The sequence below is a fragment of the Perca fluviatilis genome, chromosome 19 (assembly GCF_010015445.1).
Source record: "Perca fluviatilis chromosome 19, GENO_Pfluv_1.0, whole genome shotgun sequence".
In the NCBI taxonomy this organism is placed as follows: domain Eukaryota; kingdom Metazoa; phylum Chordata; class Actinopteri; order Perciformes; family Percidae; genus Perca; species Perca fluviatilis.
In genome coordinates, this window is record NC_053130.1 from 24,783,156 (window position 1) to 24,807,267 (window position 24,112).

Consider the following 24,112-nt stretch of genomic DNA (forward strand, 5'->3'; position numbering starts at 1 on the left):
TGTGACAACGACAGGCCAGACTGGCTCAGCCGTCACTCCAGAAGCCTCAGTAGCACACAGCCAGCTGTCCACTCCTATCAGCGCTGCCTGCGTCCCTCTGTCTGGCCTCCACAAGCAGGACGGAGCGTGACGAGTGGATGACAAAAAGGAAAGAGAGAGAGCGCGAGTGGGAGAACAGCAATACTGCGATGGAATGGAAAATGGCAAGAGCAAAACTCTTTCCTGTGTGATTGGAGAGTGAGCGGAGCTGCGTGTGAATTTGCAGTGACAGGTCTGCCTCTCCTCACCAACGCGTGGGATGACTGTCCACTAATGTCCTTCACTGTCCTCTGACTTTTGCAATGCGACTGGTTAGTCACAGCCTTGTCACTCAGTGTTTTCATCATTTCACCATTTGGTGGTATTAGATAGCCAATCCTGGGCCGGACATCCAATCATACGCATCGTCCTCCTCAGTTCACTTTCTCTGAGCTGCATCGCTCTGATCCAATGCGGTCCAAATGAATGATTCATATCTGGACAGCAGAGTCAACTCCAAATATGCTTTGATAACCAAACGTACTGATGCGTTTCATGCAGGGCCAAACTAACATCTATTCTGTAATATTTGCATAATTGCCTAATGGTCTTACTTGATGTGAATTGTTTTACTTTGCCTTTAAAATATATGTTTATGGTATTCATGGTATAGTTTCTGATGACATCCATCATTGTGAAACTGAAACAGACTGCAATCTTTGCTTTTTGTTTCTTCACAAGGTTAAAGCACAGAGAGGTTTTTGATTTTCAAGCTACTGAAACATAAACTCAATGTTGCTCCTCCCATTTGGGCTTTTTAAGTCATACCATGAGCCATAGACCAGTTTCTATAAAAGACAACTACATACTGTCCTGTACTCACACTCTCACTCACATTAACAAAAGCTCACTGAATAAAATATTTGTGTGTCCCTTTAACCTAAAATCTATACCAGATGACTTTCAGAAAATGTTTGATACTTTTAGACAGCAACAGACACACATTTAGATGTAATCACATGAGCATAACGTGTTTTGCAAACTATGTAAAGAAATGTGTGTATGTTATGTTTCAGAGCATAGTCTATTAATTTAGGCGTGCGCACACACATTTAGGACGTGTGTCTGGGAGGTGTGTATTTCTCACAGGAATGGCTAAAGGAAAGGCAGAGGGTGTTCTCCTTTCATCCGTGACAGATTTAGTCATAAATCTGTTGGATTAATACACAGCCTCCCAAGGACTCTCGTGGTGTGTGTTGTTGAAACACAGGAGTCACTTAAAGCCAGACCCCAGGCACTATTTGTCTTCGGCTCTCTTCCCCATCACGGTTATTGATGTCACAAACACACATGCGAGTGTGCGCGTGCGCACGCACACACACACACACACACACACACACACACACACACACACACACACACACACACACACACACACACACACAAAGAAGAGAAGGCCAGTTAAAAATAGAGAGGGGTAAATGAGAGGAAAATGAGAGAGACAAAGGAACAAAAGAAAGAGAATTTGGTAAATGTCTTGTTTCAAAGGAGCTATTAAAATGTAAGGATTTCTGAGATAAATTAGCTTTTTCCAACAGACAAATATAACCTCCTTTGAAGAACAACAGTTCTAATGTATAAGTAAATTGTATTCATCTGCAGCAGTTGTGTCAATTTGTTGTGTGTGTTGCATTTGTTTATTCGTGAAACAAAGGCTTGCAAACTTAATCAGTGAGCTTTTTATTTTCTTTCCATCTTTTTTTTTTTTTTTTATTGCTAGCTGGCTAATTGACCTCCCTGGGGAAAAGACTTTACTGTCACTCTCCATCGCTGTCTTCATCCTACAGGGAAATAAACTATCTGCATCCATCCTCTTTTCCACTATTAAAGATGCCCCCTGAACAAATACACCTCTCTTTGTATGGAAATAGAGGTCCATGCATTCAGTTTCTGGCCACAGTTTATTTCCACATCCAACTGGCTTCCCAGACGGAGCCTGAATCTCTAGACATTAACGCGGCACACGGCACCGCTGGCGGAGAAAGCGGCGATGAGTTAATTTCAGCTCCTTTCCATCTTATTTCTGAAGACCAAGAAGAAAGTTTAATTTATCGTGTGTTTGACTGGAGGTGAGTGTGCAAGTTAATGCATGTGCCCCCAAGAGATCTCTTAAAAGGATGAACCTGAAACAATTACTTAAATCCCCTGACGGAATCTGACTCGTGAATTACCCCCAGAGTGCTTCATATGAACCAGATTGACTGAAACAGTCAAGGTCACACACTGGTATCACTGCAGGGGATTTTGGCTTAGAGGGGCGTTGTGCTTGATCAACACGAATGTGCATATATGCATATAGTTAAAGTCTTCAGTCATTAATTTGTGTGTTTGCACTGTAATGACCACAATTCATAGCTTTATTCCTGGTTCTCATTTTAACAAAAACAAAGTGGTATTTCTGCATGAATGTGCACCATTCCCTACCAGTTTATGACCGTATAGATCTTTCAGTGAAGGGATTCAAACAGTTGCAGACACACACACACACATACACACACACAAACACACACACTCACTTTCTGTAAAAGCTGGGTACAAGAAACCGACCCATTTTGTTCTAATGGCACACAGTCCATTAGCAGGACTTTCAGTGGTCCCTCTGTAGCGCTCTTCCTGTTATCCCAGACCTGATCTGATGCTTAAAAGTAGACAACATTGTAGCTTAGAGTCACAAAATCACAACTCCTCTATGTGACAGATGCGAAGGCTTCGGTCTACAGAATATACTGTTCAATTTCTCTTCACATGGACATCCATAAAGAGACAAACGCTGCACTTTAAGTAGAGAAGAAAATACAGCCACTGTACTGAATGAGCTCACTCTGCCAGTTAGTTGAAGCCAGTATTTGTCTGAATTTTTGATGGGAATGATTGACGTGAGCTAGCATGGCTTCAACTCAGGGTTGCTGATGTGTTTGAAGGCTCTCTTTGTCGGTGGATAGACAGTGTGGTAACATGAGTGGCATCATACTGACTCATCAGCCTACTGATTGGATGGCTTCAACCCTGAGGCTCACGCACCCTGCCTCAAGACAGTCCATCAAGTATTTATACAAAGCAGGTAAAGATCAAGATTCAGTCAGTCGTCTCTCTTTGTTTTGCCGCTGCGTTGGTAGATAGCGTACTGAACATTGCCCATATACCCATTAAGCCTCTGTGCGCGTAAAATTCAAAGCCATAATTCACAACATGTGTGAAATTGCAGTCTTGACAGTGCCTGTCCCAGTGAATCAGCGCTCAGATGAACGAGAGGTCTAGAGATGTCACCAACATAATAAACAGGGCTTTGGCCTATAGCCTCTTTTCTGTCTCAAGCCCGAGGCCCCGAGGGCAGGGCCGAGCCTACTCCCCGTAACACGCGCAACTCCTATTGATCCAGCAGAGATTGATGTCCTCCAGCAGCTGATTTAGCACCCCCATTGGCTCCCTTGCCTTTCCTAAAAGGTTGAGCTGAGTAAAACATGCGGCAGCTGCTGTGTATAGGTTAGAAAGTCTTCCTACTTTTCTTCTTCTCCTCCCCCTCACTTTTCAGTCTCTTGCTTCTCCAGGCTTTGTCATTTTTATGCTTTATGGCAGTGCGTTTTGAAACAACAATGTTTAGTCTTAATGCAGAAGTCTAACATTGGAGTAGATGAGTGTATTTGTTACTTTCTTTTAACAAGTCTCACCTCATCTGCACTTTCCACCTTTCTCATTTTTTCTTTAATTTTGCTTTTTTTTCTGCTATGCTTCCTTTTTTTGTGCATGTTTTACACTTTTGGCTCCCATTTTTGGCTCTTCTTCACCCATTTCCCCTGAAATAGCTTCAAACCACATATGTATTCTATATTGGTCTCTCTCATTTAAATATATAATAGATCAAATCTATATGAGCTTCATCAGCACATCTGTTGAAAAATATTTGGCGTGTTGGGGAACCAGCAGAACTTGAGTCTGGGGTTTTAAGAGGCTAAATAAAACTGCATGTATGTTGGTATCCTGCTTATCACAGAGCGAGTCTTGTAGGCTTTCTCTCACTTTTTTATTAACCCACAGGAGGACACCCATCTCTAAATCTACCAGGTCAGTATGGTGCTAGGCAAGTGTTGAGGTTCGACCCCCAGATGTCTTTAACTTACCTTGGCTTGTTGCATTTAGCTCTGTTTTGGTCGTTCTGGCTTGACCTTACTGTCAGAATGCTGAAGGAAAATTCAGTATTCAGTATTTGAGTTTGCGGGAGAGGTTCAGAGGACAATGGGAAAGAGAAAGGTGAGGTAGAGAGATGATTCCTCCAGCCCATCGCTCTTGTCGTGAGAGCAGTGTTGCAGAGTAGAGGAGAAGAGGAGGGGCAATGTTAATGTGCACTGTATCATTCATAACAGTAATACTGGCATCACTTGCTGCTAAATAGCATCATTTGTCAGGGAAAGGGCTTGGTGCCACAGTGTTACAGATAAGAACCAGAAGGATACCTACACTACGCATGCACACACACACACACACACACACACACACACACACACACACACACACACACACACACACACACACAGACACCATGTACTTTTCACAATACTTGTGAGGAATGTTTGAGATTACAGCAGTGCTTTAACCAACCTTGATGCTCAACACTTAGCGCCTTACCTTTTACGTATTATAATCCTAAATCTTTCGAATCTAACTCTAAAACTAAAATCAACCTTAAATTAATCCTAACTTCAATTGTAAAATTCAATTAAGCCTTAAAGAGATATTTTGCTGATTCAAATCCAGCTGTGTCATTGCAGTGTGAGGTCTGCCGAGATACTGTTATTTATACAAATACAGTCAAAAATCAAATAATAATCACACAAGCAATAAAATGTCAGTTCTTCCATATCTTGGACAACTCTGTCTTTGAGGACAAAGTATGTTCTCCTACCTAATCCCATCTATTTTGCTTTGTCAATATATGTTACTTAGGGCATACATCTGCTCACTGATTCAGCAGATGTAGACCTATTCCAGCCTTCAGCCTTCATGTGCCGGCTATCCATAGTAGAGAATTTAACCCATATGCTTAATGGGTTAGTCTAAGTTTGCCTCTTTTTTCCGGAGTAGAAGTTAATCTTCCACAAGACTTGCTCTCTGAATGATTTTATAATAATTAATTTGTTATCCTTCATTCAAGTGTATGTCTACCCACATGGAGCAGGCAATTCCTCCACAGTCGAGAGGGTTGGAAGGAGGAGGAAAAAAATCAGTTAGTTATTATTGATGACTATGAGGTAAAATGCTCAATTTGCACCATCTTCAACAAAATTATAACTCATATTGAAAGAAGCTGAATTTGCATAAATCTCATTAGACTCGATGAGAGGAGTTCATAAATCGTTATATTAATTAGTCATTTTTGCCACCCTTTCATAGGAAAATTGGGTGTATTAATAAAACGAGAGGGGTGTGTGATTGTGAAGCCTAATTGGTCTTTGTGTTAAGGTTTTTGGTGCGCAAGTGACAGGCTTGATTTAGTTTGGCTTCACCTCTATTGTCTGACCGAGAGCCTGTAGGGGGTGTGTGTGTGCGCACACGTGTATATGATCTGCGTATTAACTCTCCCATCCATGCAGTCATATGCAATACCCTCCTTTTTCTATGTAGGGTGAAAGGTGGAGCTGAAGCCTATCCCAGGATGCGTTGTGTGAGGTCAGCATCGCAGGGCAAACCCACAAACATTCTGTTGTTACTGAGATTTGTGTTCATGGTGAGAATGAATGGAACAAGTGAGAATGAGGGTAGGACAGAGTTACGTTGGTGTTTGGGTAACTTTTTTAGCTCACCTCTACAGAGCTACATTTCAGCACCATGGACAGTATCTAATCCCTTCTGGTGGTCCCTGTTTCCTCTTTTTTGGAAATCAATGAGTGATGTTGCTACCTGTAAAAAAATAAAAAATCTGGTGCTTCTCTACTGGATGTACATTTACATGTAAATGTGTGTCTGTTTGTGTTCTGCGAGTCGAAAGAGAACATAATACATATTCATAACCACTGGGGTCCATTGTGTGTGACTGATATTGGCATACCCTCCCCTTTAGCCCATTACGATACCCTGCCCAAGCAGGCCTGATGGCGCTCCACCTCTGGGTTTGATTAGTCAGCCTGTCTGAGCACTAGTGTCTGTGACGAATGAAGCCTGTGAACCACTGCAGCTTCAATTAAAAACCCTTTGCCCCTCTACCCTTGCACAGGGTAGTGTGGATTTGTGTCGATGCCATCTTTATCCTTAACATGAAAATGCAGCTTGCTGCACCCACATGATTTTAATTATTTTTGGACGGTGTCTAAATCAATCTTTGCCCTGAAGGTCAAGTTATTTCCTTCTTTTTTTGTGTATTTAGTGGGTAATTTTTAGAATACTTAAAGGAGAGGAGCAGCTAAAAAAAACATGCTGAACTGTGATTTTCAGGCACGTAACAATTATGTTTCATTCAATACAAATGCATCGGGGTAAGAAATACAATGGCATGTTTCTTGAAAAGCTCCAAATGTAGTTAGACATTCTGACCTTTGACTGTCTGCCTGGCAGGTTCATCAGTGGCCCAGCTGAAAGCAGAGGATCCTGAGGGGGAACCTCTCCTCTATGGTGTTTCAGGAGAAGAGGCCATGAGGTATTTTTCTGTGAACAAAGACACTGGTGTGGTCTGGCTTCGACAGCAGCTCGATCGTGAGGTATGAACACCAAACCAACGCACGCGTTTACACATTACCAAAGCAAATGCATTGTACATAAGAAAAGACACTCAGGACAATTTTGAAATGGGAGATGGAATATAAATTATCAAATGATGAAAGAGCAGTGAAAAGTGCAATGCTCTTCAGCGGGGAGGGATGAAAAAGAAAAATAAGAGAGTTCAGAGTGGCATTTCTACAGTATGTCTTTGTATTATCTGCACTGCTCTTTTGCACTAACATGTCCATGCAAAGTTTATGCTGATGCATGTCTCCGTCTTCAACAGACCAAGTCAGAGATGCAGGTTGAATTCTACGTGAGTGACATTCAAGAGGTAAGAGACAGATTTACACTGTGATCACAGCTATGACACCTCCTGTCACGCGCTGACACCTGGTTACAGCCTGACTAAATGTCACATAGATGGCTTCTCTCTCAACCTGTCTCCCTTTCAGTCTCTTGCTTTCATTCTCACCCTTATTTCACTCTTTCTCACATGTAATCATCCTGACACCTGTCTCACTCAACGCACTTTAGTTACTGAAACACAATGAGGTTTCACCCACTCTCCCCCGTGTGTAATCTATCACACACTTGTCCTGTTTCCTTCACTCTGAATCTTAGCTTGGTGTGGGTATTACACATTTTCAGTGACTACAGTTCTCTGATAAATAAGTTGTGGAACAACTTCACCAAGGTGTTTCCTCCCTCAGGTGGTCAAAGACACCGTAAACATCCAGATTGGAGATGTGAACGATAATGCGCCATCCTTCCATGGGCAGCCTTACACCGTCAACATCCCGGAGGTAAGCCTAACAGAAAGATATTTAACTTATTAACTTAATGTCCCCAAGGTAGTAGTACAATAATATGTGACGCAGAGTTTGTGAGGCACCTCTTCCTGCAGAAAACTGAAAAAGCATCACATGTAGGACAATTGTTATATGTTCACCTCAACTAAAATTTACCTCAATGTTATAACTATTTTTATAGTAGTAAATGTATAGTGGTTACGTCCAACTCCTGGTGATCGTCAACAATTCACAGTGCTTTTTTGGTCTCTGGTGCCCTGGAAAAGCTGTGTTTTGCTGCACCTGTGATCTTCTCACGATTTGAGGAGTTGTCTTCGAGCTCTTGTTTAGAGAGTGTGCTAACAGCCTCCTTTCTATATTGGAAAAAAAACACTCATTGCATTAGAGACCTCAATCTCCTTTCTCCTCTCTGTTTCTCTGGCTTCTCTGTCCTCTCTGAATCTGCTACCTCCCTCCTCAGCTCTCCCTTCCTTCCATCTTTCTCTCTCCTCTTCGCCCTCTCCCTCATCTAATCCTTAATAGAAGTAATTGCCAGAATGGAGTGGAGGACTTCAAAAAGGGGCTGAACCCCCACACACACACACACACACACACACATTTTGTTGTGTTTATATTGAGCACATAGCCCTTTCTGAGTCGTCACCAAATCTTCAAAGCCACTGGCTTTTTCTCTCCCCAATCCATGAAGTCAGACAAATAAATGGGAGAAAGGAGGACCGTTAAGACGAGGCTTTTTCGACCACCCACCAGGGAAGGTTCTCTCAGGCCAATGCAACCACTACTCAGTTGTGTGGGACTTACACTTATAGTCCACATACAGACTGCAAACAATACGCTTCAGTTTAACCTCTGGAAAGCCATTAACCAGAGCTGTGTTTGACCCTCAGTCGCTTACATATTGTTAGTTCCCTTACATCACTCAGTGAATTACTGCTTGTGTCAGTCCTGCCCTCCTAGTGCTTACAAAATTCAAGCTTTTTTATTTGAGGCAATGGGTTGTGGTAATATATCTTTAAAACACTAAGCACTGTGAACACAATGAGACAATACAGTCAAAATAAAAAGGCATGCCTTTTGTTCGCGACCACAGAGTGAGACTAATGCAGGTGCAATGTGTTTTATCACAAATCTCAATCGCTTTAGTTGTTTGTGTGCCTTTATTATAAATGAGACACAGCAAATTCATTCATATTTGTATGATTGTATGTTGCAATTACAATGCAGCACAGAGTCCAATCTGTACAAAGAGAGCTTTTCATTAAAGCCTTCTACCTCCTTCCATCTGGAAGTAGGAGTTATGGGAACAAATGTTTCTTCCTCATTGTACCCGTTTCCCCTTCCTCTACCCTTTTCTTCACCTTATCCTGTTTGCCCACAACTTTTGTTACACCGGCATTTTTATGGCCTCATTACCTCTTTGACCCTAACTGACCTCTAGCGGGCGAAGCAAACATACTGCGACATCACTCCATCATGCTGTCACACACTGTCTCACTGGACATGCCAGAGTAACTGGCTGTTAATGTACAATCAACACTACTAGATAGTGCTGCTGAACTTTAGCACACAAAGAAAAAGATGGGAAAGGGTGATGGATGTGAATGATGGCAGAGGAGGAAAAGTAAAGTCATGACAGAAAGACAAAGGATTGAAATGATGGAATTTAACACACAGATACAACAGATTGACAGAAGCCACAAAGAAAACAACTCAAAGGGCTTTAGGGTTGTTTAAACAGAAGAATCATTAGGGGAGGAAGTATATTGAGGTGGGCCTGATGCAGCTCAGTATTGAGCAGATGAAGCAATGTGAGTGGCAAGGTGAGCAGTGCAGTAGGGAGAGCGGGGAGAGTGTGTGTAAATGTCGTTTTAATTTGTAGAGCCATAAAGAGGGTGAAGGGGAGCAGGTGGGCTGCTAGCATTCCCTCTGTCAGTGCTAATGAGCTGGCCAGATTTACAGCATCCACACACTCAGGCAGCCAGCAGCAGAGACTGGAAACAAGAGGTGAAGACTATCACCAGAAATAATGTTTTGATAGAACAGCAGATGGGCCACAACCCAAATCCATTATTGGATGAGATGATGGAGTGAGCCTCCAACATACTGAGAAGTGTTTTTCACATTCAGCTGGACAGGTAGTCCTCCTATACAGCAAGCCCTATCGAAAAATTCTAAATGTTTTGAGTGTGCATCTGTGTACTACAGAGCTGCTGTCTGAGCAACTGTGAGACCATCCATGGCTTAAAGAACAACCCTCCCCAGAAACCCTCACACACACACACACCCCCGGCTGTCTGACCCTCACACTCCCCCACTAGGAGTCGGTCTCTCTGTCAGTGCCCCTGTGATAATATCAAATGCCAGCACTAACAACTTTTCAAAGTGTGCCCAGTGTGTGCCATTGTTCCATACACTGTCCCCTGACCCTCACTTGTATTCTTCTGCTTCTCTTCCTCTGCAGTCTCTTCTGCCTTAAATGCCTGTCTCTGTCCTACATACATACATCTGCACAAAACACATTACGCACATTATTGGATCATACACATTCACCTTACATGTGTTTCATCATAGTCTATATACAGTGCCTTGCGAAAGTATTCGGCCCCCTTGAACGTTTCGACCTTTTGCCACATTTCAGGCCTCAAACATAAAGATATAAAACTGTAATTTTTTGTGAAGAATCAACAACAAGTGGGTCCCAATTATGAAGTGGAACGAAATTCATTGGCTATTTCAAACTTTTTTAACAAATAAAAAACTGAAAAAGTGGGCGTGCAAAATTATTCAGCCCCTTTACTTTCAGTGCAGCAAACTCTCTCCAGAAGTTCAGTGAGGATCTCTGAATGATCCAATGTTGACCTAAATGACTAATGATGATAAATAGAATCCAGCTGTGTGTAATCAAGTCTCCGTATAAATGCACCTGCTCTGTGATAGTCTCAGAGGTCCGTGTAAAGCGCAGAGAGCATCATGAAGAACAAGGAACACACCAGGCAGGTCCGAGATACTGTTGTGGAGAAGTTTAAAGCCGGATTTGGATACAAAAAGATTTCCCAAGCTTTAAACATCCCAAGGAGCACTGTGCAAGCGATAATATTGAAATGGAAGGAGTATCAGACCACTACAAATCTACGAAGACCCGGCCGTCCCTCTAAACTTTCAGCTCATACAATGAGAAGACTGATCAGAGATGCAGCCAAGAGGCCCATGATCACTCTGGATGAACTGCAGAGATCTACAGCTGAGGCGGGAGACTCTGTCCATAGGACAACAATCAGTCGTATACTGCACAAATCTGGCCTTTATGGAAGAGTGGCAAGAAGAAAGCCATTTCTTAAAGATATCCATAAAATGTGTCGTTTAAAGTTTGCCAAAAGCCACCTGGGAGACACACCAAACATGTGGAAGAAGGTGCTGTGGTCAGATGAAACCAAAATCAAACTTTTTGGCAACAATGCAAAACGTTATGTTTGGCGTAAAAGCAACACAGCTCATCACCCTGAACACACCATCCCCACTGTCAAACATGGTGGTGGCAGCATCATGGTTTGGGCCTGCTTTTCTTCAGCAGGGACAGGGAAGATGGTTAAAATTGATGGGAAGATGGATGGAGCCAAATACAGGACCATTCTGGAAGAAAACCTGATGGAGTCTGCAAAAGACCTGAGACTGGGACGGAGATTTGTCTTCCAACAAGACAGTGATCCAAAACATAAAGCAAAATCTACAATGGAATGGTTCACAAATAAACATATCCAGGTGTTAGAATGGCCAAGTCAAAGTCCAGACCTGAATCCAATCGAGAATCTGTGGAAAGAACTGAAAACTGCTGTTCACAAACGCTCTCCATCCAACCTCACTGAGCTCGAGCTGTTTTGCAAGGAGGAATGGGCAAAAATGTCAGTCTCTCGATGTGCAAAACTGATAGAAATACCCAAGCGACTTACAGCTGTAATCGCAGCAAAAGGTGGCGCTACAAAGTATTAACTTAAGGGGGCTGAATAATTTTGCACGCCCAATATTTCAGTTTTTTATTTGTTTAAAAGGTTTGAAATATCCAATAAATTTCGTTCCACTTCATGATAGTGTCCCACTTGTTGTTGATTCTTCACAAAAAATTACAGTTTTATATCTTTATGTTTGAGGCCTGAAATGTGGCAAAAGGTCGAAAAGTTCAAGGGGGCCGAATACTTTCGCAAGGCACTGTATATATATATATATGGATATATATATATATATATATATATATATATATATTAACCATACTTGTTTTCCCATGATCTTAGCAAGGTATACATTTTTTTATTTTTTTTTTATTATTATTTTTGGTTGAGCCCCTCCAGCTACAACTTTTCACAATTTAAATACCAGCTCTTTTTCATCCTCTTGCCAACACTCCCATTCATCGCGACCTACAGTAGATTCGCAGTGCAGTGGAATCCTGCCTTTGATAACGCTGTAATGATGCACACAAGATTGTAAAGGCGACTTCAGACCAGTGTTGTAATGCAGCACATAGATTAAGTTTATTGGCAGACAGGCAAGAGGCTTCTGGTGATAGATATCCAAACTTTATCTGTTTACTGTCTCTCAGGTATGTCAGGCAGGTGAGCAAATCCCTCCTCAGCCTCTATTTTCTATCAGCCATATCTCAATGTCCCTCTCTAACCTACAGTAAGCTCTGATGAACTACGGCTGACGTTATAGAACAGGGCTGCCCAAGGTGGAAACCCCTCAGGTAAAAGTCAGACATCTAAAGAAAGAAAAGCCCGTCAGTCTGGTCTGAAGAATAACTTTCTTTATTTGGTTTGTTTTTATGAGAATTCTCCAAAAGGAGCATTGTCACAGGAATCATCAGAAACCTGAGGTTATTTTTTCCTAAAACAATTATAGTTGACTAATGTTCAATTAAAATTATCTTTTGTTTTGTGGCACACTGCCCCGAAATAGAAATCTGGCTCTTTTTTATTTTATACATACAGTATATCTATTTGATTAATCAATGACTTTTATCAGTTGGATAATTGAGTGTTTGCTGCTCAAAGGCACTATAACCAGTTGAGTAGATGAGAGGAAATAAAACCAGCATCGTTTTAGCCCCCAACTTTTGGCTATTACTTCCTCTAAAAACTTAAAACACACAAGCACACACACACAGACACACACAACACACACACACACACACACACACACACACACACACACACACACACACACACGAATGCACTCATATTTCCGATAATATTGGCAGAGGGTGTTTGAGAGCTCCTATTATGCCTGTGAATGAGCTGCTTAGTGTTTGATGTGGGCTCTGGTAGCAAAACAGAGGCACCTGCTTTTTGATGTGCCCTCTGTCGCTGTCAGGTAGAACATAGATAAATCTGTTATATTTCTTTCTTCTTTGCCTTTTTCACTTCTGAAAGCTGAAATTCATCCCTAATCTTTCATCGCCTTCTGCCCTGTATCTCAGCAGGTTACAGCTTCCAAAGGTAATTTGTTAAAAAACAGATATTAATAGCACCTTCAGTATACGGGTGACTAATATCATTGCAGTTGCAAGGTTCACTGGGAACTTAGTCTTGTTTGTATGGGAATACATTCATTTTGTATTTTGATTTAACTTCTCCTGCACATAGAATGAACGGAAGCCAACACACACACACACACACACACACACACACACACACACACACACACACACACACACACACACACACACACACACACACACACACACAGCCTCCTAGAAGATGGATTTAGGCCATAATGATTTCAGTATCATCTCTGCTGGTCTCTCTTGTAGTGTAATTGAATCTAGTGGTTACTGAGCTGAGTGGGGGCTGGTTGACAGGCACAGGCCTTAAAGAGAATTCTGCCTGACACTAAGACCCTGAGCCCCATAGGGAGGGATCGAGGGATTTAGGGAGAAAGAGAGAAAAAATGGATAAAGTGAGAAGGTTAAATGGGAAGCAGTCAATATTTTACTCACCTCAGGCTCCATTTATAACTTTCTCCTATTTGGTGCTTAGGACCCAATTCTAAGCAAAAGTTGTGGTTTCTCAAAAGAAAGTATCCTTATTGAAGAATTTGATGGCATATAAGAAGCTGTTCCTCTGCATCATGTCTTTAATAATGAATACAGTTTAAAAAAAAGTGTTTTTGGAAGTGTTTTTCTTTCTCCATCTGTCCATATGATTATGTCTGACAGCACTGCTTAGACCATAGCACATGATCATCCGCTACAAACTAATTTAAACTCCTCCATTCTTTATACAATGCAAATACTGTACATATGGCCAGTTTATCTACAGTTCAGTTTGTTCACATATTTTATTTATTTATTTTTCATTTCACTGATGTTTTTTGTGTATGTGTAGAGGGGGATTTTACATCTGAAGATATTCAAGATATAAACTTTAAGAAAGTGCTTACCAAACATGAAACCAGTATAAAGGAGTGAGTGCAGTCATTCACGTCTATGAATGATTATTCATTTGTGGATTTCAGTAAGCCTTTAAGGGCGAGATGGTCGCTAAAGTGAGTTGTCACAGAGGACGTCATGCCTGTAGAACAATTTTTCCACTCATCCTTTCCAGTCCAGGGGTTAACGCAACAAATACTGCCTGGGCATCACGTATGCTGCCACTCACGAAGGTAAATCACCTCCTCTTCCTCCTTTATCTTTCTGTCATTTACTTTATCCCACTGAGCATGAAGAGCACCTTGATTTGCGTGCTACACAGAGATGGGCGCATATTTGTCTGTCAAAAAAAAACTAAGGCTCCTGTTTATGAGTGACCATCGAAAAGTGTTTTCCTTTTTTCTAAGGGGGGAGGGGGTGGGTGGGAGTAAGGTTTTGAGCACACAAGGAAAGACTGAGTGAGAGAAGCAAGATTGAAGGGGGGAGAGAGAGAGAACGGCTTGCACTCCCAAAAGCCATTAAAGTTTGATTCACCCACTCCTCACTCTTTGAATAAATCAACCTGTCGTTCCCTCTCTCCCTTTCTTTCAAGTGTGTGGGTCCCACCCCTCCATCCCCACCCCCCACCCTGCCTTTGGCACTCTCCTTCCCTCTAACACTCACTTGTCAGAATTGTGAATTCTGACAAGGTTTTGCTAACATTGAAGACCGTTGTGCATCCTGTCAGTCCCTCCATATTTTTGCGGCAACATGGGTGATTGTGTTTATGTTTGAGATGGAAAGAAATACAGAGTGCTAGCTCTCATCGCTTTTTGCGGTGTGTATGATACCATGGTTATGGAAAAAAAACTCTTCTGAAGAAGAAGAATTGTGTTGGGGAGTTGTTTAGCTACAAGTCGTGCCTTCAACCTCACCAGGGCTCTAATTTGGCATTATGCAAATTCCTCAGCGATTCTTTCTTTCCCTCTGTCTTCGTCTGTGTCTCAATATGCATCTCCCTTCCCATTCATCTGTTTTCCCTCTCACTGTTCCTCAGACCGTGGCTAGATTTTCCTTAATAGAGCTTTATAGCCTTTCCAATTTGCTCAAATCTGTTTTGGCTGTCACTTCCACAATTGAGATAGTAGAGAGAAAGGCATTACAGAAAAAGTGATGCATCATAGAGAAGTATTGAGGAATAGGAATACTGTTGCTACCAACGTTTTTTCCTCTTTCTTGTTGTACACTGGTAAACCATACATAAACAAAAGCTTGCTAGAGTAAAATATGATTAACTTGAATCATAATTCAATTTAATTCAATTTTATTTATAGTACCAATTCATAACAAGAGTTATCTTGAGACACTTTACAGATAGAGTAGGTCTAGACCACACTCTATAATTTACAAAGCCCCAACAATTCTAATAATTCCCCCAAGAGCAAGCAGAGCGACAGTGGCGAGGAAAAACTCCCTATTAGGAAGAAACCTGGGACAGACCCAGGCTCTTGGTAGGCGGTGTCTGACGATGCCGGTTGGGGATGTGATGAACAGAGGAAATAATAATCATACCTTGTATAATACCTTGTACTCTCTTCTGTAGAAAGCATCACTAACTTGTCAGTGAAAGCAATGCTTTAGTTAAAATATGATTTTATTTTGCTGCTACTTTTACTGTTCATTTTACAGCTCAGATTCCAGGTTTTACAAAGCTATGTTGCAGCAGGCATACATGACAACCACAACAAACACCTCACAAACTAATTAAGGTGACAAACAGATGTTGAAGCTCCAACTTACAGCCCATCTTTGTCAAATCTCTGCTACGTTTTCAGGTTGTCTTTCTATTCAGGCTGATGGTGTCTAGCAGGGTCTTGTTTGGCACTTATAGAACAAACCATCCATTTTGCCTCACTAGCTGAGGGGACTGACGGTGGCTATATTGGTTGGTCTTTCTAATAATACAGTTCCCAGGAAGTTCCCTGCTTGTCTGAACTTTTCTCTAGTGTCACCTAAGCTCATACATACAAAAGAAATCGAAAACTAAATTGAATGGGTGACCATGATGTTTATTTAGGCATTCATGTCCCCCCAAGGGTTTAACACTTTGCATTTTGGACACTTCGTGGTTGTGTCATAGTTTAACGAGATGATTGCAAAGTGATTCACCACACTGAACCAGCTTGATTTTAATAGCACCACCATCACATTTTATATTTTGGCCTTACTACATCTAAGGCTAAAAAAGCAATCCATCATATATTATAAATTCACTATATGGTTCTGCACTGTAGTGGCTGCAATCAATTTTCTCTGAAGGATTTTCTCAGAGTCTTTGAATAGACAACAAAATATACAGAGGCGATGTGTGTACAGGAATCTTCTTTAATTGCAAGGACTTTGAAATTAGATTCAAAGCCTTTGTGGAAGAAGCATTGTACAACGTACATATGTCTTGACGTGTCATGTCTTGATATTGTTGTTTTCAACATAATGACATTTGATGATTTATGTATTTTTTTAGATCACATCACATTGCAGCATAATTTAGACTTTTCTGTCCTGTGACAAAATTGCTCCATAGCTTTCATCTAAATTGGTCCAGTTTCCATCACAATTCCATATCTTATCATTGCTGTGTGCAGTTTTTCTGTCCCTGTTTAGTAGGGGTGGGGGGAAAAATCGATACAGCATAGTATCGCAATATTTTCTGTGGCAATACTGTATCCATACACAGACGCCAAGTATCGATCTTTCATTATATATGTGTTGTCAGTTTGTCTGCTTGATAATCTGATTTTGCAGCAATACAATTGAAGTGAGATGAACAAAAAATGACAAAACGAAAAATGTTTAGTTGGGGAAAAAAGTAAATGAATTGCAATATATCGCAGAATATTGCAATATGTTTAAAATCGCAATAATATCGTATCGTGACATTAGTATTGTGATGATATCGTATCGTAAGGCCTCTGGTGATTCCCACCCCTACTGTTTAGTGTGCACAAGTTTCAAAATGGATTTTATTCCAACACTTACCCCTATATTCCATCTGGCACGTCTGCGCTGCGTTTCGGAGGCACTGCGGCCCATGGCAAAAGCACTGGCGGTCATTCAAGTCCATGCTTGATATTCCACCACCCGCGTCACGGTGTGTCCCAGAAGCACGCGTGAAGCGGCTCTCCGCTCTGCTAAAGATAGGCGGCAGGTCTATTTTCAGCGGCTGACTTGCGCGACGCCTCTCAAAAGCTGACAAAAATCTTTTAAACTGACCATTGTCGGTCTAAAAATGAAGACAGATTCAGCAACTGCATAGCCTATTAATCGCTTAAAATGTTTTAAAACTATTTTTGTAAAATAAGAGATTTTAATCCAAACGTGCCGCCATTATGGTCGGTTTTGAAATCCGGGAGCAGACAAACCCACGTAAGGCGTTCGTCCAAACTGACAGCTGCAATCTTGTGAAGCGGGGCGATCTCTTCCGTGAAAACAACGCATATATGGACACGTACCATAAAGGTACATGTCACCCCGCTTAGAATACGATCTCTTATTTTACAAAAATAGTTAACCGAAACGTGTTTCTGAAAACATTTTAAGCGAGAAATAGGCTATACAGTTGCCGAATCTGTCTTCATTTCAGATCAACAACGGTCAATTTAAAAGTTTTTTCGTCAGCTTAGAGAGGTGGTCTCATTTGCATAAGGTTTCCTGGAGTCAGCTTTATGCAGATGTGGAGCGGGTGACTCGGCAGCCCGCTTCTCCTAAGTCCCCACGACGCTACCAGAATGCATTGCACGTCTGCTCCCATAGAAATTAATGGGAAGCGTGGAAATGACGCTGACAATGGACACGTACCATTAGAATCCCAGCAAAGCCTGTTTCTGACTGAATGTGGGTAAGGAATGTTCTGAAACTAGGAATTTGCAGGAATTGGCATGAATAGCAGGAATTGGTATGGTTTTAATGAACAAGGAATAACGTACAAAAGTATTATGTGGCCTCTCCTTTCGTCAGGGAGTACAGCAGAACATACAGAGTTTGTAATTATATATTCAACTGCAGGTGTTTGGTAGGTTTTTACCTTTGGTCAATTACCAGTTCTATCGAGTGAAAGATATGATGTTCTATGGTGAGATAAGATTCTTTGGTGTGTTATAGTCTTTCATTTTATTGGACATAAGTCAGAAAGAAACAGAAAAGTCAGTATTTCTTTTAAGTAAGCACGGTCTGTTTTCCCTGAAGTCACCTACTAACACTGATACCAGCGACTATCACCAAGGTCTCCCCTCATCCAAGTGAAAGCCCTTTCCTCCTCAACTGTCTTCCTCTCCACCTCCTCGGCTCCCTCTTCCGTGGTGTCCCCAACGTAAGTGCTTTGATGTATAATTGAGTTGTGTGCACGACCGCTCCTCTCCCCCTTTCTTACATTCTTTCCTCTGTGCCCCCAAAAAAAAAAATAGGATGCTAGAAAGGAAATTGAGACACTACTCATTAGAGAGATTTTGGCAGGAGAGAGGCTGTTGGATTGGACAGCTACATTATAAGACAAGTGTAAAGCAGCTAAGAGCTACTACTAATGCAGTACAAACCGTAGGCGAAATTGCAACAGTTGCTACAAATGAATCAATAAAATGCTATTATGAAATTTGGATGAGCTAAGGAGATTGAGAAAGTCGAAGGCGCAGACAATTGACACTCCTCTCACTGAGCACTCCATAACTGGTGTCATGTCTCATCAACAAGATATAATTTAATTTGACAACATCACATTCTACTAATTGAGATAAAGAGAGATGAAAGGGGAATGAAACAATGTAAATAACAGGTTGGGATATGGGTTTTGTTGTAGGAAGTACCAATTACCATGTAATGATCACTTTATACAGGAGATAATTGTACACACGTTGCCATTCTGCATTAGTGTCATTGGTGCTGCCAGTGTTTGTTTTTTTCTTTCTTTTAGAGCTCTATCATCCTACAATATGCACACAGATTAAGCCTTGTAAACCTTAGGTACATTTAGCTGTAATAGCTCTTGACCGCGTCCATCTTCTTCCTACATGCAGGGCTTTGCTTGCTTATCTCTCTGTCCCCACTCTTCTCTGCTGCAGAGCTACATGAAGTGATTGCAAACGGACCCCAGTAGTGCTGCGGTTTCTCTGTACAGGCTCTGTCTGTTCAGATCTGTGTCTTTCTGTTTGTGGCTTTTACATTTAGTTCAGTTCTATTAATTGCGATCAACGGGATGGGGAGCGTGCAAGTTTGGTGCTGTGTTTACTTTGCAGCATACTACCAGTGTATGACAATACTTCTCTTTATTCACATTCACAATAACTACACCAGAAAACCTACTGTAGCTCCAGTGATACATTTATGTAATACAACTTTGCCATAGAAATTGCACTGAGCAGCTACACCACATACATCTCAATTCACACATACCATGTAGAAAGAGAAAAATTACAAACACAGACTTAAAAGAGTTATACTGTTTACCTTTTACATAGATTAAATAGTCCACAGTAGCAGCTGGAATCAATTATTTGGACATAATTGATTTTAAATGAAATTGCCATTACATGAAAAATATTCTTTTCTTTGTAGTCCAGTTCAGTACAGAGGAGGCAAATGTGTTGGACAAATGTGCTTTACTGGCATGTGCATCATAGTGTGTCAGCTGAGGTATAAATGACTCTCTGACCAGAACAGATGGCTAGTAAAGACTTAAATGTTGTAAAATAATATATCCTGAAGTGTAGATTCAAAAACTTTTGGCAGATTGTTATTTGAGGATTGAAATAAATATTTTTTTAACCAAATTGCTTATAATTTCTACCAGGCTGAAATGTCTGCCTATATCCTCTCCCTCTCCTTATTTCTCTCACACTTAAGATGTTAAATAAAAAGCCTGCATACTAATGCATATTTCAGTGATCTGTGTTAATTTGCCCATCAAACACCCCAGTCCTATTAGAGTTCCCTAGCTGGCAAGCAGATGGAGGCATTTTAATGCTCTGGTTGTATGTTCCCTGTTGGAAGTCAGAGATGGGAGTGATGAGTTTAAGCACACACACACTCGCATATGCTATCCTTTGGGGAGTAACCACTGGCATCCTTGAAGCTCTGGAGTAATGCATGGGAAATTAAAGGCACCTGGGGTCATAGTGCAGGAGAAAGGCAGCCTAGATATTTGTACTCCGATGTGTCTGCAATTGTTTGAAGTCTGAATTATGCATTAGATGGGATGATTTGTATGTGTTAGTGTGTTTTTGTTTCTGTGGCGAGACAGCTGAGACATTAAAGGCCCTATTTCAACGATGTAAGTGCACGGCGTGGTGCGTGTCCAAATCCACTTTTGCTAGTTTGACGGCGGAAAAAAGGGTCAGTGCGCCGGGCGCATGGTTCAAAAGTGTTGTACTTAGTGTCTTCATGAATTCATAGGTTTTGGGCGTAACATGCAATAAACCAATCAGTGTCATCTCCCATTCCCTTTAAAAGCCAGACTCGTTTGTACCTTGGCGCATTGCTATTATGAAGGCGGATTTGCACCGTAATATTTTTATTTGTAATCTTTTGCATGTTTGTCTGCTGCTGCGCTTCCGTGTGTGTGTGTGTGTGTGTGTGTGTGTGTGTGTGTGTGTGTGTGTAACAAGCATAGTGTGTGCACGCTGTGCATGAGCCTAGGCGCATTTTACTAATTTGCTGTTAAAATAACAATGAAATGCTGCGCTATTGACTTTAGACCAGATTTTTGTTGGGCAATGGATCACTTCCCGCTACCTCAACATAGCAATATGCGGGAGATCATGTGACCAGCAGCCGCAATGGTCGCAGGAGACTAGGGTTCTCGTACCCACCTCCGCATTTTCATAGAATAACCAGGTCTATTACTTTTTCTTCGACACCAAATTGTTTTGTCTGCTACCACAGTGACTCAGTGAATTGACCACAGTGACTCAGTGGAATGCCTGCAGGAGCAAAAATGCAGGGCTCGTTGCCGTTTACCTGGACACAGAAATCTACCATCATGGCTACTGATGCTAGCGCGGACTTGAACGTGGAAAATGTTATAACCAAGGTCTTAGAAAAGCAACAAAATGTGCTTGAATAAGTGGTCCGCAACGCAGTGAAGGAAGCGTTAGCAGAAGTTGATACCTTGCTGCAACACATCAGGACAGAGCTTGAGAGGCAGGGAGCTACAGTACGTGATCTGGTACAACGACTGGACAGACACAAGGGGATAACCGGTAGATGAGTTGGAACATGGTGACCGCCTGTGTTGACGACCAGAAGAAATTTGAGTATAAGCTAGCCGAAATGGAAGACAGATCTCGACGCAACAATGTACGCATCATTAGACTGAAAGAGGGCAGCGAAAAAGATGATCCAGTTGGATTCCTGCAACAGTTACCGGTGTGGATCCCCGCCTTACAGAACAGGGATATCATTGAAATTGACAGAACACACAGAATCTACGGCAGGGGTACAACGACACATACGCTGATTTTCAGGTGTCTGAGATATCAGGACTGCCAAGCAATCCTTCAGGGGGTGAGACAAGTACAGCAGAAAAGCCTGATACATGATGTGACATCAGCCATTAGTGTTACAATACCAACCCAAAGCAAAATTACATATTTGGGCATCACCATACACGCAATGCTACAGCGAGTTATTCAGGGCAACTATGAAGCGATATTAAGTAGTGTTCAAAGGGATCTGGCCAATTGGTCTGCGCTGCCGGCATCACTACAGTCCAGGATTGCTGTTGTTAAAATGAACATAGTTCCTTGTGTGAATTTCTTAAGTACAATGATCCCTTTACCCCCATCAATGAATTTCTGGAAGAAACTTGATAACTTAATGCGGTAGTATATTTGGAACAATAAACAACCTAGGCTAAAATACTCTACCCTGCAACGTACCTCAAACACGTGTTGGATTCCCATAGGGTACAGATTTGATCATTGGCAAATTATCAAATATGTTTTATCAATATTAATAAAGTTATGAATATGGTTATTAATAACTTTATCAAATCGACAAACAATCAAAACGGGGCACCACCCTGCAAGTCAGGGACCAATAATCAAACTGTGGAACAGTCTCATTTCTGTAAAAATCCTTTAAAAGGAATTAAAGGAAGGGGTGATTTCGAGCACGGACCCGTTCAGCCAGCAATTATTACAACAAGTACACAAATAATCACAAGCAACTGCTAATTAAGTATAATAAGATTTATTAACATCACAGTTATCAGTAGCTAATCAATAATCCTTCAATAATAAACTTATATACCTTTTTACAATATCACAACCAAAAACAAAGCAAAAACAAAGCAGCATGGACACGTCTGTGTGCGTGTGTGAGAGAGTGAGTGAAAAAGGAGGGGCGGTGTCGAAATGTAGTTCTAACACAAAAACAACTCCAAAAATGGCTACTCCTGTGAGCTGCACAAAACTATTTAGCCTCAAGAGGGCGGTAGTGGGGGAACTTCCGGCGCATGAAAGGATGTAGACGTGTTTAGTCAGCGCTCCTCTCCGCTACTCACAAAATCTTCTTCGTACCGCGTCTCTTTTTGTTCACAAACCCGCAACTGTGTGTGTATATACCTTCCTAAGAACTCGTTCAAATTGGAAGTCCAAAATGCCGAAGCCAAATCCGCCTGTGGTCAGGCTACTGGAGCTAGCACCAGTGATAGCTGCGATCCTGCTAACCATTCTCCCACCAGGCCGGACAGGCCTCCAGATAAAACTTATGATATGTGTAAGGAGCTGTGCAAGGAGGTGTCCGTGTCAGTCCTGCGTTGCATTAATGAACGTTTTGATGCCTTCGAGGCTAAGTTTCAGTCACTCGCAACTTCGCAGGCCGAACTGCAAGCCCGTGTGGCTAACCAGGAACAAGCTACTGGCGACCTTGACGTCCGCATATTAGCGCTTGAAGCTAAATACACTGAGCTGGTGGGGCGCAACACCCAACTCCAGACCAAGGTGCTTGACCTGGAGGCCCGCTCCCGGAGGCACAACATCAAAATTGTCGGGATACAAGAGGGTGAGGAGGAAGGTAAACCCACTGAATTCGTCTCCAGGCTAATCCCTAAGCTGCTCGGTGACACGCACTTTCCGCATCCAGTTAAAATTGACCGGGCTCACCGCTCCCTCCAGCCGAAGCCGGCCACCGGCGCCAGACCGCGTACCATCCTGGTGCGCATCCATCACTTTCAGGAGAAGGAGTTGATTCTTCGCCTGTGCAGGCAACAGTCCATGGAATATAAGGGAGGTCAGGTCCTTATCTTCCCGGACTACACCAGCGAGGTCATGGCTCAGCGCCGTGACTTCAGAGAAGTGCAACAGGCCCTGCGCGATGAAGGAATAAAACACACACTGCGATACCCGGCCAAGCTCTATGTTTATCCCCGAGACGGTGGGGCGCCCAAGATCTTCGCGGACCCGAAGGAGGCTGCGAAGTCCCTGGAAAGGAATAATGGATGATCCACACACTGACTTTTTTGCTATTTAATTCACGGTTGCGCCCAGGTGAGGCAACTATATTTGTTCACAGCAGCTATAGCTGCCCGTTTTGTTTTATATACACTATATTACAACGAACCACTTTGAACTGCTGTCATGTTCATACAGCCTGAGGTGCTGAGACTGCTCATATTTTCACTACTTTGGCTGCTCTGTATCGCGGTATCATATAGTTTGTTACTACAACGTCGCGGAGGGGGAGTGCTAGTGGTAATATTCTAGTTATCAGCCCAGTAGCTCCTTACGAGATGAATACGGGATGCTATGTGCCAGGTTCGGGGAGGCACAAGGCGGGGTGGGAGGGGAGGGATGATGTTATTGTTCTCTTTTTTCTTTTTCTTGTTTTTCGCTATTTTTCATATGGTCAGTAGGCTACTTACACTACTTGGTAGTAAGGGACGCACTTGTCAAGTGGAAAGGGCAATATTTCTGTGAAATTATTTGCTGTTGATGGACAGGGTGGTGAAATTTGTGAGCTTTAATGTGAATGGGTTAAATGGACCTGTTAAACGAAAAAGAGTCTTAACATATCTGAAAAAACTAAAAATAGATATTGCCTTTATACAGGAAACCCACCTGACACCCCTGGAACATAGAAA

The 24,112-nt window shown here is 42.0% G+C and overlaps 1 protein-coding gene across 1 annotated transcript in view; it reads left to right on the forward strand.

Annotated features, from left to right (window-relative positions):
* The window catches only part of LOC120548496 (cadherin-23-like), a 97,822-nt gene that overhangs the window by 40,230 nt on the left and 33,480 nt on the right, over positions 1 to 24,112 (forward strand). Inside the window, exons 4-6 of the mRNA XM_039784773.1 lie at positions 6,625 to 6,767; positions 7,055 to 7,102; positions 7,482 to 7,574. Coding sequence (XP_039640707.1) covers positions 6,625 to 6,767; positions 7,055 to 7,102; positions 7,482 to 7,574 — 284 coding nt within the window. The remainder of the gene's footprint in view (positions 1 to 6,624; positions 6,768 to 7,054; positions 7,103 to 7,481; positions 7,575 to 24,112) is intronic.